This window comes from Protopterus annectens, chromosome 2.part1, assembly GCF_019279795.1.
Source record: "Protopterus annectens isolate FY-2018-M chromosome 2.part1, PAN1.0, whole genome shotgun sequence".
Taxonomy (NCBI): Eukaryota; Metazoa; Chordata; order Ceratodontiformes; family Protopteridae; genus Protopterus; species Protopterus annectens.
In genome coordinates, this window is record NC_056729.1 from 653,798,480 (window position 1) to 653,819,913 (window position 21,434).

Consider the following 21,434-nt stretch of genomic DNA (forward strand, 5'->3'; position numbering starts at 1 on the left):
GGTGGTGGTTTGTCCTTTTAACTTTGCCAAAAAAAAGTCACTATAGGGGTGGCAAGAGCCTTAGCCAGTAACGTGAATCCCAGGGGAGACAGGTGCAGACCATCTCTGGCAAAGCATTGTGGTCTGACGATCATGTTGTTCCAGGCAGACAGATACTGGATCCCCACTGAATGACACGAGAAGCTTAGCCAATTTTTGAAGTCAATCATTTTGTCCTTATACTGTGGTATCATTCGGAGCGAGGGCAGGATGCTACTCAGGGCTAGGGTCATACCTGCCTGGGCTACATGATCCGAGAGCTCTTCCATGTATCTTTTCATGTAGGCCAGGGAGGTACGTCTCAAGTCATTCACTCCAACAAGGACAATGACTCTCTGATGTTTAACAAATCTTTGTATGGCTGAGGCTGAAAGTAAGAAGGGTAGGAATATTCGCCTTTGTCTATGAAGCATTGTACAACTGCAAACTTTCTGATTTAGATTTCTTCTAAAACAAAAATGTCAGGATTATTTTCTAATTTGTTTAAAAAGGTGGTTCCCTGCGGCTGGGGCTACATTTGAAAAACTTTTTTTTTCATTTATTGTTTCATGGAAATTAAGTCTTTTAACTTTCAGAATATAATTTTCACTGCAAAGGTTGTAAGATGAGGAGCAGAATGCAAGTCTCATTCTGAGTGAGGGGCAGTCACTGTCATTCATTACTTTAAAGGTTAGTGATGACAGCAGAAGGGTGACATTGACATCTATTTTTAGAACAGTCCAATAACATTCTGCATTAGGGGAGAGAGAAATGATCTACAAAATGCCTTAACAGTAAGTGTTTTGAGAAGAGCTTTGAGAGCTGTTAGGGGAAGACTGTACTACAGTCTATGTATGAGCATGTTCTTAACAACAGATGTTTGGATACTTTACTTCAAATAAGGTGTGTGTGGTTTCTAAAAGTTAGGGCGGGATCAGGCAGGAGAGACAGATATTTGTATTGGTTCACTTGCCAAATGTTTTTTTTTCTGTCAGGGGTGTAGATGACTAAACTGAAAGTAGCTAAGAAGTCTGAGATTTGAACTGAATAGCACAGTGGCTGTTCATATTTTTTTAGGCAGAGCTTGTTCTTGGTAAGCCAAATACAAAGCAGCACAAAGTCAGACTGGAGGTAGTTCTACACCAAAAATATATCTGAAACGAAGTTACACTGTACAATACTGTCTGCATAGAGTGTGATATTTGTGGAATTAATGAAGGAGGCAATGTCATTAATGAAGAGAGAGAAGAAGACAGGCCTCAGAACAATACCTTGGGGAATGTCACAGTTGAAGATGCCTGTAACTGTTGTGGTAGATGTGATATAGAATGTCATTGGGTTATTATAGCTACAAAATATGTGAAAGTGGGAGAGCTGAAGTCAAGACTCTGAAGTTTTATTTTTATAATGGATTTCTGAATAACAATTTCAAAGCACTGCTTTGTCTATGAGGATGGTATCTATTTGATGTTTTATTTCTATGGATGAGTACATTTTGTCAATGAGGAGTATGCAACAGTATGGATGTTGAGGCCAGGTCTGTACTCATGTTTGCTATCTATCAAGATACCTTACTTATTAACATATTCTAGGATTTCATCATAAAGAAATCACTGATAGCTTAGTTAAAAGACAGAGACTGAATATGAGTCTGAAGTCTTGTATAAAAGTAGGAGGGGGAACTTTGGGAATGGGGGCAATTATACCATGCTTGATTTGAGGAAAGACAACCCTGTGAAGACTAAGGCGTTAAAGATATGGGTCTACAGTAAAAGCCCGAAAGGACTAAAGATCGAATCTATGTACATCGACACATAAAGGTAGATGTACATAAACAGCGAAACACTAAAACAGTGAATTCCGAAATGCAGAATGAGTTCCGTCATCAGAATGCGCCACACAGGTAAGTAAAAAATAACACTAAATAATTAATTTAACATGCTTTTGCAGGGGGCAAGCCCCCCTGCACCCCCCATGTGGGGGGTTTTGCCCCCCCCTACCTAAATATACCAACTCCGACACCACACTACAGTGGGGAAAAGAATATATTTCCTTATCCTCACCATCGTGCTGCTGACCAGGAAACCTTTATGTGTCAATGTACATAGGCTCGATCTTTAGTCCTTTCAGGCTTTTAATATAGACCCAAAGATACATGGGGCAGCTAAATGAAGAAATTAATTCTTCATTTATTCACTACTGGCTGCTCTATGATGCAGTGTACAGCTAAAATTAAAAATGAGCATCATAAATTCAAATGTAATATCCAAAATATTTAAACATTATACTGACATAGCAAACCGTGAAACAAAATTCTTCCAATCAATAAAGCTTAGATGCATAACTGACCTTTAGCAAATGTCCTTTCCAAATTCATTAAACCTGACTAGGCAAATCACAGAAACACTGTGCCAATAATACTGCATGAAGCTTGATAAAGCAACAAGTAATGTCAATACAGTCTCCTTAGAAAGTAGGATCATGCTGCTTGAAAACTTGTTTTTGAAACTAAACTGATAACCTTTTAATACTCTGAAAGTCATCATCTCTGTGCACATCCTGTTCACCTGATAGTTCATTTACCAGCTGTTAGATTTGCTGTCAAAACTGTCAGCTGTTTGATAATATCGGCACCTTTTTCAGCGTCATGTTTTTATTGCTAGTACAGCCTTTACATACACCACTTCAGTTAATTTTTTATCCATGTACTCATAGGTTAATTGGCATATAATAGTCTAATGGTCACAGTGGCCATTTTAAACTTAGGCGCTCCAAATTTATCCAATAAGTTTGGTGCCCTAGAAGTTATTTTTAGGGTTATGTGTAAGCTAGGACATGCATGGTCAAACATTTATAGTTTGTCTCTATACATTAAAGACACAGGTGACAGACCAGGGATAAATTTCTGATTTCCAATCCACTGGTCCAGGTTACGCCTGTATAGTGCCAGGGATGAACTCAGGGTCATGGAAATAAGTATTAAGTGCTTATTTCAACTTTCTGTATCTTACTTTACCATGAAGTTCCACTTCATCTGTGCTATGCCACTAATAGTATTTGCTCATTTTTTAATAATGTGTTACTTCTCTATTATAAAATGCACTGCATTGCAAAATGTCACAGCTCCACTTGGACCCCTTATCAGACAATAATGCTTAAAATATGCGCGCCATCTCACAAAATGCAACACAAAATGTCACACAAAATGTCACAACTCCAGACCAGTCAATAAAGTACTACAATGGCAAATATTGTTCTTTAAAATGATTTTCACGTACTGCCTGCTTACAATTTTACACCAGAAGTATCATACACAGTCCTGCTTGAGATGGGAGGTAAGTGCTATTAAGTGTTCGTATTAAGGTAGATATAAATTTTAAGTGTACCTACTTAGTGTATAAGGCTTGGCATCTTATAGTGCCCCTGTGACTGCTAGCCTGGTATTGTTCTTATGTTCATGCATTTGATACAATCTCCTCAGTGTCTCTTACATAATGGGCTATGCTGAGGTTCCTGAATCTTTTCAGTACTGCATCACTCTAGCTCTTAAAATTTGTATTCATTGCTGCATACTTTCCTTTGGCTCAGATTGTAGCTGAAAAGGATCCTTGAACCAGTCCTCTTATGCAGTTAACAAATTTAAATAACATATCTAAATAAACTAAATAAATAAAAACTACGGGTTTGCTACAAGCAGTATGAATAAACTATCATTTTATTACTTTTTTCACTTGCTGAGTGAATCCTGCACTAAATTTGTTTAAGACAACTTGAAGGAAATGATAATGTTCTACTATTTTACTAACCAGAATCTACTGGGAAAGTAATTCATACAGCAGTAAGAAAATGTCATCCTGGAATCAGTTTTAATATGACAAAGAAAATGTTTTTACAGCAAGAGGCCATAAGTGTGTTACATGCGATTTATACAAAATATTTATTGTAATTACTTGAGTTTCACACGCAACCACTGTTTTAGATATGCAGTGTGCCACAGTGTTTCTAGTCAGTAACTATCTGGGAAGCTGACACACCCTTACTTAATGGAAGACCACTACTTTAGTGATTGATGTGTGTCTGTTTACAGCTTGCCCTTTCCACTTCTGGATTAGCCTCCTCTGAGTAAAACCATGGATATGTTTGGCTGCAACAGATCCATGATTGTAAGGTAGCATGTTAGTTCAACCGTTAGCACTGCTGCCAATCAGTGCTAGGATCCAGTGTTACATTCTCAGCTGTTGAAACTTTTGTGTGCTGTTTGCAGATACCCAACTCCTCCCAGATTCGAAACACATACTGGCAAGTGGACAGGCAATGTAAGAAGTATGAGCGTTGGGTACTTAACTGCCTATTTTATGTGATGGACTGGCATTTTATCAAAGGCTGGGTCCTACCTTGTACTTACTGCTTGCTGGAATAGGCTTGAGTCCTCAGGGCCCCAAACTTTATAAAGTGGGTACAAAACATTTACTAAGCTGTATGTTTGAGTACAGTCATATACTGAGCAGATGTACAGCAGCTCTGCAGCTCAGAGGGATAAAGCTGTGACTGTGAGCCTGGTGATGTGGGACTGACTAATGACTCTCACATTGGAGAAGATGGCCAGGTAGGGTGAGAGTGCATGGCTGACACTGGCTGACCCACCTAAATGGGTGGGAGACAGTCTAATCAGCTATAACATTGATACACAGTGAAGGTAGGGTGTCGAGAAGTGCAACATAAAGTCTGAGACATGCTTGCTTGCCAAGGTGTATATGCTATAACCAGATGTTAGACATGTGTATTCCTCTGCATGCATCAGTGGGCCTGACAAGACCATCAACAGTACACGACAGGGGAACAAGAGATTGAGCTGCGTGTGGAAAACCTCAGTTTAGTAATAGGGTTGCAGTTTTCTCGCTTGAAGGCAATTATGTTCCTTTTTTGTCTTTTCCCCCTTCCATCCCTAGGACAGCTGCTAGTATGGAGACTATGTTAGGCCTGTAGGTCAAAAGGACAAATTGGCGGTGGTAAAGAGGCTAATGGTCACAGAATCAGTGGGACCAAAAAGACTTAGAAAAAAATATAGTGTGAAAGTGATAAACAAAAAGTCAATGCTGCTATTATTTATAAGTAACATAAACAGTATTTAGCAAGTTAACTTGCATATAAAGTTAATTTTTTGCCTGGAACTATTTACACTATTGTCATTGAGATGAACCTTTGACATAATTACGTCTTACATGAATATTTCCATTTGTGCTTTTTCTTGGTTTCCACATTTCTCTGCTTTATATACAGTTTTATAAAATATCTAACACACTCATATGATTTCTGGTTGTTTTTCTAGTCATAGGCTCCATAACTTTGGTGACAACCTTTTCTACTTTATGTTGCCTAAGTTGTTGTGTTAAACTTTTCTAGAACCTGGAGTTTTTTTTATCAAAAATAGTTGCTTAACAGCTTTCAAAACTCATGCATATTATCTAAATATTTCCTTTTTTCTCATTAGTGTTCTGCAAGTTGTTCCTCTTCCTTTTCTGTGAGATTCCCTTTATACTGCAGTATTTTACCAACCCTTCTAAATAAATCCTATTACTTATTTTCCATATCTCTTTATCTGACTTCTATCTTGTTTTTAAAATCCATTTTGTCCCACTTACTAGCTATCCCTACTAAAGGCCTTTCTATTTTCTCTAATAGTTCTCAAATTAATCCCACTATGCATTTTTTTACATTCATCTCACTTTAACAGGAAAGTGCCAGTATCTCAGTTTCACTTCATAACCTTTATCTTACTTTTTAATGCTGCATGATCTAAAATAGTTTTTGAATGCAAGCCAAAGCTTTCAGTTAGATGCATATGCTCTTGTGAGATATAATACCAGCTTAGCACAGTTACTTCTTCTTCTTCTTTCGGCTTTTTCCTGGTTAGGGGTCGCCACAGAGGATCATCTGTCCACTCATGATTGGCAGTGGAGTTTTACGGTGTCGAGCTGCCAGCCCGGCGCCCAACCTTCCACAGAAGGCACACACACACTCACACCTAAGGCCAATTTAGTGTGTCCAATTCACCTACTGCATGTCTTTGGTATGTGGGAAGAAACCGGAGCACCCGGAGGAAACCCACACGACCACAGGGAGGACATACAGACTCCGCACAGAAGGCACCCCAGCTGAGGATCGAACCGGACAACCTCTTGCTGTGAGGCAGCAACGCTAACTGCTGCACCACCGTGGCCGCCCTCCCAGCCTAGCACAGTTACTGTACCTTGAAAATAATATTTATATTCCGTCAGAGCTCCTACACAGAATCCACGTCTTACAGACAAACTATTCACATATATTTCTTCAGAAATGTACACTTTTGTTATATTTACCCTTCTAGGTCCCCTGGTATATCCTCACTGTTGCAAACCAACTTCCAATCCCCACCCATAAAAATATTTCCTGCTGAAAGCTGATTATTTCTTCCAAAATTCTCTTAAGCTCCATATTAGTAGCTTTAGGTGGAATATAAATATATGCAAGTGCAACCTTCCTCCCTTGTCAGTAACTCCTTACTATCACAAATCTATCATTATTGTCTTTTTCCTCTTCTATCATTACTGAAGCCCCTCTAGCAACCAGTATTATTACTTCCCTTTCCTTTGTTCCTAATATTCTGCTGAATGTCAATCATGCTTTCCTTGTCAAATTCACATGCTCATTTCTATCCAAATGTATGTCCTACAAGATTGTTATTTGCACCCTACATTTCTTAACATAGTTTAATAGTCTCTGCTTTTTGTGTATGCCGGAAAGGCCATTTTCATTCCATGATAATATGGATAAAATAGCTATTATGATAGAAAGCTGTTACTCCCACCTACTATACATGACAGATATTTTGAATGAACCTTTCTACTTTTTAGCTTACATGCACACTGTCTGGAAAGCTGAACTCTTTTGTAGTTGCTTCTTGTCATCTCCATTTGAATCTGTGTCAGATTTTTCACAACTTTTATTTTCAGTGAAAACACGCAAAAAGAAGCTATATACATTTTTAGAATCTCACCACCCCCTTTTAACTTGCAACAAATACACAAAACTGTGTAAACTTTCAACAAATTAAGTGTACCCATCCAGACAGGACCACCTACCCCAAATTAATGACTGTATCCATTGGCATTAAATATTCTAAAAGTAAGGTTACAGATGCTAAAGTGAATGTTAGAACCTGTGTTCTTATATACAATTTCTGTCTTTTCTTATCTAGTTCCTCTCCTAGATGTGAAAAACAATTTGCAGGCCTACAATAAACATTAACTTTTAGCCCTAAGAAAAAGTGGACTGGCTACATTAAAATAAGTAAACTGTGTACTGTTATACTAAATGCATTAAAGTTCAAGCCTTCTGGAGAGGCAACTACTTGTATATCTTACTCATTTTCTGCAATTTCAAACTTCATTGATTTTTCACTAAACTATTTGCCACTGTACTTTTAAATTTTAGTTACAATCTGTTGAGAGCAATGCAGGAAGCAGGGAGTGTCCAGAGGTCTAATGATTAATAGTTTGCACATGCAGAGAGCAAATCTCCAAGTGAAAACAATTAGTAATGAGGAAAAAAAACAGCTATTAATTTTGAAGATGCACAAAAGAATATTTATAAATTTTAGACAAAACACACTGTGCAGACTTCTTATGTTCACCTGCTTGCACCTATAGATTTCTTGGCTCCTACCGACAACATTTGGTATTGGGGAAAAAATAGTTAATGTCTTGATGACTACCATTTTCCATGCCTTTCACCATTTTGTCTTATTTTTCAAACATACTTGCTTAATAAAAAAAATATCTGCAGTGTGAACTAAGGATATTAATGTGGATATCTAGCTCTGCAAAACATGGGGAGATCACTGTCTTAACTCTAAATATCACATGATCATGGGTTCATAGATTCATAGACGAGTACTAGGCTAGTTGCCCTTGCAGGCCATTTTCAACCTACCCAATTTTTCTTCAAAGTTGAGAATCAAATCCTATACCTTGTGTCTGTGAGGTAAACATCTTAACCATTACTCCAACTCCCAACCCACTGTTCACCCCTACACTATCTGATCAGCAGCCCAAGATCACAACATTATATTAACTTTAACATGTTTTTTTCCAGCCTCTCTCACCTAGCCACAGTGAAACACCTGGATACATTACAACAAAGAAACATTACTTTCTTTCTTTAATATGTCTAACATATACAAGAATTACTGATAAGGACCCCCAACATTTTATATAATTATTAATAAGAACAAAAGTACTTTACTTACTGTTAATTCTTCAGTCTTTTCATTGCCATTCCAAACATTAGTGAAATAACATGGGGTTTATACTTTACAGTTCAACAACTGGTTTAACACAATCAACAAAATTCCAATTTTTCTCAGCCACTTCTTGCAAATGCACATTTCAGAAGTTTAATTATATATCTGATGTAACTGATGTTTTACAGTCACCCATGTATTCTCTAATTGCATAATGTTGCTAGTTATCTCCATTTCCAAGCACCAGTCTCTGATTTAAGTCCAAAGTAATCTTGATTCTTCTAGTCAGCTCCTGTGTTTTATTCTGTCAATAAAGCATTTTCCTTTGCAACAATGGAAATGGTATCACTGACAAATATTCTCTACGAGCTTTGTTACTGTCATAAAAAAAGGAAACAATATATTTTTTCTGCTTGCTGGCTCACTCTTTGTTGGTTAAACATTTGTATTTCCTCCTTAGCTTATTGTACATCAAAAAAGTCTTTGATCCTCCAGGAAAAAAAATATTCTGACAACAGCTAGACATAGCAGCTTGAATCTCACACCTGCCTCCTGACAGTCTCTGAATGTTGGGATAAACATGCTTCTCTTCTACCTGTTGTACAGTGAATAATCATTTTATACAAACCCTTTATTGTCTCCTATTTCAACACTTTTCCTTTTTATCACAATTTTGTCAAGGGCAACTCTTTCTGCTGGAATGATTACATCTTTACTAGTATAGGCCTTGGCTGCTTTCTCATGGCAGAGTTTGAAGCATACACATGGTATGCCCTTTCAATTAACAATTCCTGTTGGTGCAACACTACTCTGGTTGCTTATTTTTACTTTTATTTATTTTATCTTTTTTTTTATTTATTTAACATTTGTTAACTGGGAAAGTCCGACTTGGAACAAAGCCAATTTTCAGTGGAGGCCCGGGGAGAAACACTCCAGATGCATGTCTTTGTAACATGGGAGGAAACCAGAGCACCCAGAGGACACCCACATGAATGCAGGGAGGACATGCAGACTCTGCAAAGAAGGCACTTCAGCTGAGAATTGAACCAGAGAACCTCTTGCTGTGAGGCAACAATGGTACTGCTGCACCACTGCGGCATTCATAAAATTAATAGTCTGTGCCTTCCAGTTTCTCTCGTATAGCAGGAAATCTCAGGTTTTCTCTGCGTGTTCTGCCTTCTAACTCTACTACTTTTTGAAACTGATCTTATTAATTTATTTATTTTCTATCTGTACACTGGGTAAGTGTTCTGTCTATTGACACTTTTAAGTCATGAAAACCATAAAAATGGCCAGCACAAAAAGAACGGTGATTCCAATAACTATTTAATAACAATATAATTACAAAAAATAAGCAAACAGCTTTTGGCCAAGCCTTCTTCAGTGCAAATAACAGTCACATAAAAAATAAAAGGAATGAAACATCCTAACCAAACATGTAAATATATAAGAAAAACTCAGACACCCCCTACCTATCACTAATCAAAGTACATAATTTAGCCCAGGAGTACATAAGGCACCTAATTTGATAATCCAAAATCACTCTTTATGAATCAAAATATCATGCCAACCCAACTTATTATTTCCCTTGATACTAATAGGATCAATGGCTGTAAATCTAAATTTTGCTGAAGTATGCTGCTAAATGTGTCTACATAAAGCGTTAGACATTCTTTTATTGCAAATATCACTTAAATATTCAGAAATATGAATTTTAAACTGTCTTGAAGTTTGTCCCACATAAAAATGCAGAACATTGGTAGTCTACTAAATAAAAATAAAAGTTAGCCAGCAACAAGTGAGCTGTGAGAAATAGTAAAGTTTATTCAAACTTCATAAAGACTTACTCAAATAGACCGGTTTCGGCCTGGGTTTAACCTAGCCTTCTTCAGTGTAAAAATAATCCATTCTGATATACAATTGGCAAAACATCTAATGTCATATACAACAGAAGTGTTAGCAGATGAAAAATGTTTTATTTTCATGACATATCTGCAAGCTGTACAATGTCCACATGGGAAGCATCCAACCAAAGGTACACCTTCAATAGTTTGTTGTCTGTTAGCAACAAAATGAGTTTTCTTAAAATGATTTAAAAAATTACCAAATGTTTTTACCTTCCTATAAGTGAACATACAAAGCGTAGACAATATTTTAGGCAAATTATTGTCCAATACAGAAGTATTCTATTAATAAGGTCACAAAATTGTCTGGTATTACTTCCAAAACTGGTAATAAATTGAACACTACAGTTTATCTTATTACGTGTCTGGTGACAAAATAAGGTGGTCTTATTCAAAGACTGAGCAAAACAACGAGCTTGGCATTTAACAGAAACATTATATCCCCTGCTTTGAAATCTATTTTGAGTTCTTTGCTATGTTGTTAACGATCTAACTTCGAAGAGCATATTCTCTTAATTCTCAAAAACTGAGATTTGGGAATCTTATTCACAATACAGGATGGATGACAACTATCAGTGCCCAACAAGGAATTATAAGTATAATAAGTATAATTTGGAGTGCAGGCACTTATGCACTCAGTTTCATGAGGTGAGAGGTAGGAAGGATTAGCAAGAGAGTAGAACAGTGAAAGGTGAATAGGCTGAGTTATGTGAAAGGAAAAAAGGGAGAGGGCGTGAAAATAAAATTAAGGGAGTCACTAGGTTGATTTTTGAGAAACGAGAGAAAAAAAGGATGGAAAAGCATAAATGATATAGAGGGAGTCAGGAGGGGAGAAAGCATGAGCATTCCTAGTGAGAAGAGAGATGGGAATGGAGCATGATCTTGAAGGTGGAGTCGTTCTGGGTGATTCGAATGTGGGGGAAAGTGAATTCCATAGGCGAGCGAGGGAGAAAGATAGGAGAAATTGCCCAGGTGCAAGCAAGGGTTTGTACACTTCGAGGAGGTTCTGCTTACTGGTCCTGTGTAGTCTTTCAGGGTGATGCAAGGAGAGTATGGAGGAGAAGAAAGGGCAGTTAGAGGGTTTGAAAATGAGTTTGTGAGCAGTTAACAGTTAAATGTAAGAGAGATAGTGGGGGAGTTCCAGCCAGTTCAAGGAGTGCATCACAGTGGTGGGAGGAGGATTTGGTCCCGGTAGCAAACTTAGAGATTTTATTGTAGCAGGATAACAGTTTTGACTTTAGGGAGGATTGAAGGTTGGTAAGGAGAGGGGCGCCATACAACAAAGAGGGGATGAGGTAGGAAATAGACAGTATATGTTTGGAAGAGGGAGTGAGATAACGGCTGTGATGATACAGCATTCCGAGCTTTTGGTGTGTTTTCTTAATACTAGTTTGTATATGAATGTCAAACTTTAAATGTTCATCGTTGATAACACCTAGACGTTTTTTATGGGAGACTATTTCAGTGGGAATCTTATTCTGACTGACTATGGAGAAGGAATTTTTATTGATAGAGGTGTTTTTAGATGGGGTAAAGATCATGATTTTGGTTTTGGATGCACTGAGAACAAGGTGATTTTTCAGCATCCAAGACTCAGTACAAGAGAAGGCATCTTGTGTTAGTTGCATGAGTTTGGGGAGAGATTGAGCATAGCAAATTATGGTGGAATCATCTGCGTATTGGACAAGTTTGGTATTAGGAATTCACTGATGAAAATTATTAATGATGTTAAAAAGTAAGGGGCCCAGTATTGAGTCTTATGGAACTACTGTTGGAGTGTGAAGGAAGGAAGAGGTACTATTGTTCCGCTTGATGGCTTGCTGTTGATTAGAAAAGTAACTGGAAAACCAGTTAATAGAGGAGGGAGAGAGAGATTGAGAAGAAAGAGTTTGGACAAGAGAAGGTTGTGGGAAACAGTATCAAAGGCCTTTGATAAGTCTAGTAGAAGGCTAGATACAATGTTGCCAGAGTCTCGGGCACGGTTGATGATGTCAAGGAAGGAGAGAAGGGCAGTGGTAGTACTAAATCCATGTTGGCTTGGAGAAAGAAGTTGACTGTCTAGGAGGTAGGGAATGAAATGCAAGTGTATACATTTTTCAAGGACTTTTGAGATAGGGGACAGGATGGCTATAGGATGGAAGTTGGAAATTTCAGTATTGTTGCCTCCTTTGTGGATGGGAATGATAAACGCTTTCTTCCAGAGGAGGGGTACATAGGATTCTTGGATTGAACGGTTGATAAGTATGGTGATGGGGAGGGCTATGCCATCGGCAGCTAGCTTGAGAAAGTTAGATGGAAGGTTGTCTGAGGCATGAGAGCATAGTTTTCGTAGAAGTTTTTTTATGGTGTGCAGACAGACGGGTTGTATGGTAAAAGGGGGGTGATGAGTAGTGTTGATCTCAGTGGGACTAGAGTTGAGGGTGTGGGATGAGGGTGGAGTAGAAGTGTTATTGGAGAATGATGTGGTGACCCTGGCTATTGAATCAATAAAGAAACAGTTGAATTGGGTAGCTAAGGTATGATCTGGAGAGTCAGAGTCATTTTTTGTCTTTTTTGCCAGGAGAGAGGAGAGCAGATATACTGTTCCAAAATTTTTTGGGGGTGGTTCTATGATTGTTTTGAAGCTTGGAATAGTAGGACTTTCAGTCTAAAGCAATTTGTTTTTTCACTTTATTACGGAGTTGCTTATACTCAGTAAGGGTGTTAGGTGTTTTAGACTTATGATAACGCTTCCAAGATTTATTTTGGAGATGCATGAGTGTAACAGTTGCTTTAGTTAGTCAAGGGGTGGGTTTGGCTTTGATTCTTTTAGTTCTGGGGGGAGCGAAGCTATCTAGTAGGTTATTGAATGTAGTATTGAAGTATGTAACAGCATCGTCAAGAGGGAGGGTTTTTACAGGGTTCCAATTCATGTTTTAGTGAGTCAGAGAAAACTAGAGGGTTAAAGTTTTTTAGGGTACGAGTTGTGATGTAGTTGTGATGAAGACAGAGGGAGGATGGTGAGCGAAGAGCAAAGGCATGGAGATGATCACTGAGGGAGTTGGGTAGTGTGCCACTGTCAGGGGTGAGAAACTAATATCCAGTCCAGAATACTACTAGAGTTGTTATCTTTACTAAATCTGGTAGGAGAGGTAATTATTTGGGTGTAATTGTTTAAGTTTATATTCTGAGGTGATGTAGGTGACTGAATAGAAGTCCAGTTTATATTTACATCACCGAGGAGTACAATTTCATAGCTTATGTTGGATGAGAACCAACAGAGGATATCTTCAAGAATGGGGCTATTATTTCCTGGTGGAATATAAAGAGCGGCTATACATATGTTTTTATGGTTATTAATTTTCAGGAGGGTCAGGGTTAGTTCAGCTGTTGCAAATTGGGGTACAGGCTTGAAAAGGGTGTCACTGTTAGGGAGGAGGAGAAAAGTAGGGCTATTCCACCACCTTTCTTTAGAGTTCTGTTATTTCTTATGATCTTGCAGTTGGGAAGGGTAATTTTGGAATCTTTTTTGTGGGGTTTTAGCCATGTTTCAGTGATAGAATATGAGGCTAAGAAAAACTTGAAAATAATTTTGGTATTTAGTTGCTATATGAAATAAAAATTTTGTGAGTGTGACTGAGTGTATGTGTGTTTGTGCGTGTGCTACTGAACACAGTTCTTAAAGTAGATAAGTACACAGCATTACGGTTAATGCTAAATGTTTCTCTTATGACAAAAGATATCAACACACTGGACCTTGAATTCTGCCGCCTCATTTTAATAGGTTGGGGCACTAGTATGATATGCCTAGAATCTGTTTAAACTGAATAACCAAAGAACGTACTTTACAACAATAAACACGGTGGGGCATATGTACTATAAATTTAATAAGCATTGAATATATTCATGAAATGCAATAAACTCATTTTATGTATCCTCATATTTATTTATATTTTGTTAACTAGATTGACCATATTGGTCAAAACCCATTTACACAGGCGACTTCTGGAAAAAATACAAAAGTGTAAAAAAAACAGTCTGTATAATTATGAAAGTAGCAAAAATAAATAAATAATAAAAAATAAACAAATAATCAAATGTAAATGCAGATAACCACAAATGTTTCAATACACATAACATGCATACAACACTTGTTTATTCTAAAATGACATTTGACTAATGAAGTTCCAAACTGATACAAGAAGAATTATGAGAAAACAAACTGGAGGATTTATGCTTATGCTGCTACGTACAGTTCTTCAGAACAGGTTATGTAGGTAATGAATAAAACAGCTACCTGCACATTTCAAAAGAGTAGAAATAAGGATGCTACTTCTGAATTGAAAAGTATTGCTGAGCGTTATTCCAACTTGATACTATTTGACAGACTCATCATCTTCTTTCGACTGTTCATGTTAGGGGTCGCCACAGGAGATCATCTGTTTCCATTTCTTCCTGTCCTCTGCATCTTGCTCTGTCACACCAACCACCTGCATGTCCTCTCTCACCACATCCATAAACCTTATCTTAGGCCTTCCTCTTTTCCTGTTACCTGGTAGCATCATCCTTAGCATATTTTCCCAATACACTCAGCATCCCTCCTCAGCACATCCAAACCAACGTAATCTTGCCTCTCTGGCTTTGTCTCCAAACCTTCCAACCTGGGCTGACCCTCTAATATACTTATTCCTAATCCTGTCCACCCTCATCACACCCAGTGCAAATCTTAACATCTTTAACTCTGCCACATCCAGTGCTAACTCCTGCCTTTTTGTCAGTGCCACTGTCTCCAACCCATATAAGATAGCTGGTCTCACTATCTTCTTGTAGACCTTCCCTTTCACTCTTACTGGTACACGTCTGTCACAAATCACTCCTGACACTCTTCTCCACCCACTCCATCCTGCCTGTACTTTCTTCTTCACCTCTTCCACACTCACCATTACTCTGAACAATTGATCCCAAGTATTTAAAACTCATCCACCTTCGCCACCTCTACTCCTTGCATCCTCACCATTCCTCTATCCTCCCTCTCATTCACACACATATATTCTGTCTTAGTCCTGCTGACCTTCATTCCTCTTCTCTCTAGAACATATCTCCATCTCTCCAGGGTCTCCTCCACCTGTTCCCTACTCTGACTACAGATCACAATGTCATCTGCAGACATCATAGTCCACGGGGACTCTTGTCTAATCTTGTCTGTCAACCTGTCCATCACCACTGCAAATAAGAAAGGGTTCAGAGCTGATCCTTGATGTAATCTCACCTCCACCTTAAACGCATCCATCACTCCCACTGCAGACCTCACTGTTGTCACACTATCCTCATACATATCCTGTACCACTCTTACATACTTCTCTGACACTCCCGACTTCCTCATACAATACCACAACTCCTCTCTAGGCACCCTGTCATATGCGTTCTCTAAGTCCACAAAGACACAATGCAACTCCTTCTGACCTTCTCTGTACTTCTCCATCAACACTCTCAAAGCAAACATCGCATCTGTAGTATTCTTTCCCGGCATGAAACCATACTGCTACTCACTAATCATCACGTCCCTTCTTAACCTAGCTTCCACTACTCTTTCCCATAACTTCATGCTGTGACTGATCAGTTTAATCCCTCTGTAGTTGCTACGGCTCTGTGCATAACCCTTATTTTTAAAAATCGGTACCAAAACACTTTTTCTCCATTCCTCAGGCATCCTCTCACTTTAAGGATTGAAAATTAAAGTTTTTAAACAAAATGTATCTGTCACTCAGAATGCAATCTAACTGAATTTGAAAATATATTTCAGGCTGCAGATAGGAAGTGAGTAGAACTATGCCTTAGAAAACACACTTTAGGATAAATGCCCAGAAGCACAGGTTTAGTTTCACGTACCTACTCCATTACCCTACTTACCAGACAAGCTTTGGATCTTGCTTATCTCATCATTTTTCTTTTACTCAACTATTTGCCAGTTGTCTGTTGTTTTGTAATGCTAACAGGCCAGACAAAAAGTAATAATTTTTCAGGGCAGACCTAAAACACTTACATATACCAAGCACAAAGACATGAGAGCTCAATTTAAGATAATTAGATGCCAATAAACAAGGCATGAAGGGCATAGATTGGGAGTATTAAGGTGATATATTCAGCATCAAGAAAAAAAATGTATACTAGCACCACAGCCAGATAAGCTAGCTCAAAAACCTAACATAATATAACAATGAAACAAAAGAAGACCTTGAGACAGAGGGACATAGGCACGCACAGACACACACACACACACACACACACACACACACACACACACATTGAGTCAAGGACAACAGCAAAGCCTTTAAGTAATGTGTAACAACTAAACATTATGAGGAATACGTACGCCTGCACGGACTCCCTCTCCAAAAGGGCTTCATTCAACAGTTTGTGGAGCTCTTGTTCATTTTGTTGAGCATCAATCACCCTTTCTGCCAGATCTCTTAATCGCAGACGTCGACGCGGATTTGGAAAAGAGGGATTAACTACCTGTATAAGCAAAATGAACAAACAGATGTAATGTAAAAAAAAATCACATACTAGACTGCAAAGATTCTGTACTAATTAAATCATTAATTCAGATCAAGAACATAGTTTTTCACAGCTTACTTGAGTTTATTTATTACTACATTTTTTTTACACGTGCCCTCTCTCTCCTGCTTACATTACCGTCAGTTGACCTGGGGCTAAATAATTTCCATTATGTGTTTCTTTCAAGGGCTGATCATTTCAACACCAGATTTCAGTTACCATCACACTAAGGGAAAGAGAACTTTTACTCATAATCTTCCCATATCTCCCTACCCTGATGCATGACATCAGTCTGGGATGCATGTATCTGCTTTTTGTTGCATACCACAGTATGGATGTGTTGTGTCCAGGTCTTTTGCAACATCTACGGACACCACGAAAAGTCTGCCAAAGAGTACACAACTCAAAGGCTTGCCTTCATGAATGGAGATCTAGCTTCTGGCCACTATACTGTCTTCTTCTACAATTAATCATCTGTCACAAATGCAGCTAATCAAACCAAGTCACCAGAACCATTACAGGAATGTCCCTGCTATAATGCTGGTCTGGCATCTTTAGTTTATCTATGAAAGAATCCAGCTGGTCCCCACTCTCTGATTTCTTTGTGCTGTTTCCAGGTCTTTACAAATGTCACATCTCTTTCTTTTTTCAACCACATTCTGCAGAAGAACTGTGTACCCACACCCTTTCCATTCCCAGTTCTTTGGCATTCTCAAAACATGTTTCCCATCCCTTTTTATATAAACACAACTCTCCACACTATAAATATTCAAGGCAGTAGAGCAGTTTTTACCCATGCCAGGCTTTGCACTTCCTCCCTTAAGTGGTAAATGTTGGTAGTGACACACATGTGTGCATTCTCTCATGCGCTCCCTTACAAATCTGCCATGTTAAAAAAAAAAAAAAAAAAAAGCTTGGATGTGCTTCACTCACCACACCTTTAGTATCTGTCAGGGTACAGCTAAACAATATTGGCTGTTTGCATTTTCCCATCTCTGGTCAACTCTTTACTGTAACACAAATCATCTCCTAAATCAAGGTCACTAGAGATTATGCCATAACAGAAACACTGAGAAAATGGAAGCTCTGTTATATGGATATTGATAAGTAAGATACAAGCAGGTAAAATGTTTTTAGCTCCTTTAGTCATATATACAGGTCAGGCATATTTTTATCAACCAGAGGAGATGCTGTGGATAGCAATTAATAAAGAGCTGAATGATTTTATCTGGGAGGGGAAGACAGCAAGAGTCAAGTGGGATAAGCTTATTCTTCCAACAGAATAGGGCAGACTGGGATTACCCGACTTGAAGGGGTATTTCAGAGCAATATACTTTGGGCTCCTATACAAAGCACAAGCAGAAAATTATAATTCAAAGTGGAAAGGGATGATGATGAAATGGGGAAAGCTCAAGTAACAGGGAGAGACTGGGATTTTGGGTGCAGACCCTTAAGGAGAACAACAATAATTATACAGAATATTATACTTATATAGTACCAGAAGGTCTTCTAAGAACTACGCCAATACGGGAAAGGAGATTCTGCCGATAGAGATGACTGCAATTAGGGATATAGACAACAGGCAAGAATACATTGGAGAAAACTGGCAAAGGAACCAAGATATTGGGAGCAAATAGCTACAGAGGGAAAGGTAATAGAATGCGAAGACACCAAGAACTTATTTGGACTGCAGGTTATAAATTGCCTTCCATATCAAGGATTGATATCAAAGAGTGTAGGCAATGAGAAAGAAACAGGGCAGTTCTAAATAAAAGACCAGCACTAGTAGAGTTTTTGGTAGAATCTAGAACAAATGCTGTCATTAAGAAAGGAATAACTAGTACAGCATATAAAATATTGCAAGATAACTATAAGAAATTATTAGAGGAGGTTAGGAAGAATTGGGAAGCAAGATTAGATAAGCAATTCACAACGAAACAATGGGGGATATATGTATGTCTCCCAAATATGCAACAACATTTAGAAGATTTAGTATCTCTGCCTGGAAGTGTTTACATAGGTATTTTTATACCTCAGGCAGACCAAAGAATTTTCCTCAGGTAGACAGCAATGCTGGAGTTATTATGGGGAAGAAAGAGATAACTGGAAACATATTTTCTGGGAGTGGAATGAGTTAGCAGACTTTAAAGATTCCCTGCAGTCTGCTCTGTCAGAGATGCTGGGTAAGCAAAGTGGAGTCACTAGGAAAATTAGTTTTACGAGCTATGATACAGAATCGGAATTGGCTAGACATAGTAAGGCCACGGCTAACAAAAAAGCAATTACTAGAAAATGGAAATCAAAGTCTAAACAAACTTTACTAGAAGTAGTGAAGATCATGAAGATAAAACAACTGGATCTGGGATCTTTAGAAAAAGGTAGGAGCAAATTACATAGGAAAAAAATGGGAAATCAGGGATCAATACATGCAGAGGAGGAACAAGGTTTAAAAGAAGGTAGGATTTGAATGAGCTATGTAATACTTGACTAATAATGACTGGATATGTTATAAAGTGATGTATAATGTTTGCAGCTACAGTTGTGTTGCATGGTTTGGAATGTATAATGTTTCTAACTGAGATTGTGTAGCTATGATTTATTTTCATTTATATAACTGTTACATGGCCTACATGATAGTTTAATAAAGATGTTTCATGTTTAAAAATAGTGATTCTACCATCATTTCTTCATTTGTTTTGTGTCTTTTATACAACCTCATTAATGACTATAACACTCTCAATAAAATTGCTTCTGAAATCAGTATCAGTTTTCCTACCTCTCTGACATTTTGAATGACTTCTTTTACTATCTCTGTCATTTCTTTTCAAATGGACTCATCATTTGCCTTTTAAGAATATAATGCAACTAGGGCCAGCCTGTCTTTAGATGTATACAAATACAGGACTAACAATCTTTCGGCACTGCAGCCTCTTTAAACGTACTGACTGGGATTCAGAAAGATGATGGGCACTGTCGCAGGCAGCAACAGAGACTATGTTGTGCGCGTGATGAGGTCTGAAGTTCATTAAAAATAAAGAACAATGAAAACCAGAGCAATTAGGTGAGATTATTAAATATCCCTACCATGACTGCAGCAGGGACTGTGGAACAACAAACAGCATTGAGATGCAGCTGCAAGGAAATATAAGGACTAGCAGTGCTCATCGATCGTGCATGTTCCTTGATAATGTTCCATACAATCATGGACGCAATGTAGCAGCAAGAAGCCTTAAATGGCTATTATACAGGTATGCTCATCTATTTTTGACTAAATTAAACTGCAGCAAACTGAAGCAGCCACTGGTGGGCACAGACACAAAAGGGAGGGGAAGGGCTGACATAATGGTTAAGATATTTATCTCACAGACACAGGATACAGGGTTTGAGTCTCACCTTTGAGGGAAATTGGCCAAACTTAAAATGGCCCACAAGGGCAGCTAGCCTAGTACTTAGCTATGAACCTAAGAAATGGGAATATATGAAACTGAAACTTTACTTTTCAAGTCTGAGAATTTTTTACTTTCTGGAGGAGTACCAGATGTGGGGATGGCACAGGGTGCAAAAATAGCTAGCTACTCCCCTAATGGGGAGCAATGGAAAATAAACATGGGTGGGCACAGACACAAAAGGTAAGGGAACAACAGGATGGGGGAAAGCTTGGTGTTGCACAGCTGCTGTCTCTGCCAACCATGACCCAGTGGGTATGTACTTGCCACCCTGGGCTCCCTCTCATTTGGCCCATGGTTCAGATGAATGACACCTCCAAGCTGTCCCACAGTGTCATGCTCAATATTGGTGTGTACCAAGAGTGTCTACTGGAGATGCACCAGCTACATAGAGCTCTTCCTCTGTAACAGTAGCCACAATTCCTCCTGACCCACAGCTCACCGATCATATTATTAAAGCAGTCTGACTTGGGTTATACAGGAATATCTGGCATTCTACCTGCAGGACCATTTAGAAAAGGTATGCTATTTAAATGTTTGGTTTTCAGACAGTAGTAGGTTCACAGGTAGTTAGTTACTTTATTTATTTCTTTGGTTTTGTTTACCTGGAAAGTCCAGCTAGGTACAATGCCATTTTCAGCAGAGGCCTAGGGAGAGAAACTCCAAGAAATATTAAATGTGCAATATAGATTAAAACTGAATAAATAGGAACATCACGCAGAGAAGATATAAAGTGTAATAAGTTCTAATAAGTGAGATTGGTGTATATTATGGAACATCACTGCAGAAGGAAATTATCATTATAAATGTAATAACATCATTAAACAGTAGACAGTATCACCATTTGGTAGCTAAATAATGTGATATGCATCTATAATCATGTTGATTTGCAAGCTAATAAAATAGTAATGCTTAAGTTTCTCATGGCAGGAGTGCAATAAACTCAATTCCGTAGGACATAATAAGTCAGTTGGGAAGAAATGGTTTAGTAATTAAGAGGTGGAAATCATGAGCATTTGGGTATTTTTAACCTTGAGATTCAAGACATTTGCAAATTCTATAACGATTTAGAAGTACTTTGAGGCTGGTCTTAAAAGCAAAGGAGATTGTTCATTTGTCTGATGGGGAAGGAAATGATGTTCATAGGTTCAGGTTCATAGGTTCATACTAGGCTATCTGCCCTAAGGCATTTATAAGCCTAGCCAGAGTGCGTTTGGCTTTCGCCACCCATTTTAAATTAATTTTGCT

At 38.2% G+C, this 21,434-nt stretch overlaps 1 protein-coding gene across 1 annotated transcript in view; it reads right to left on the reverse strand.

Moving 5' to 3' along the window:
* Window positions 1-21,434, reverse strand: part of ADCY3 (adenylate cyclase 3) — a 2,166,879-nt gene that overhangs the window by 714,251 nt on the left and 1,431,194 nt on the right. The window contains exon 9 of the mRNA XM_044062394.1: window positions 16,556-16,698. Coding sequence (XP_043918329.1) covers window positions 16,556-16,698 — 143 coding nt within the window. The remainder of the gene's footprint in view (window positions 1-16,555; window positions 16,699-21,434) is intronic.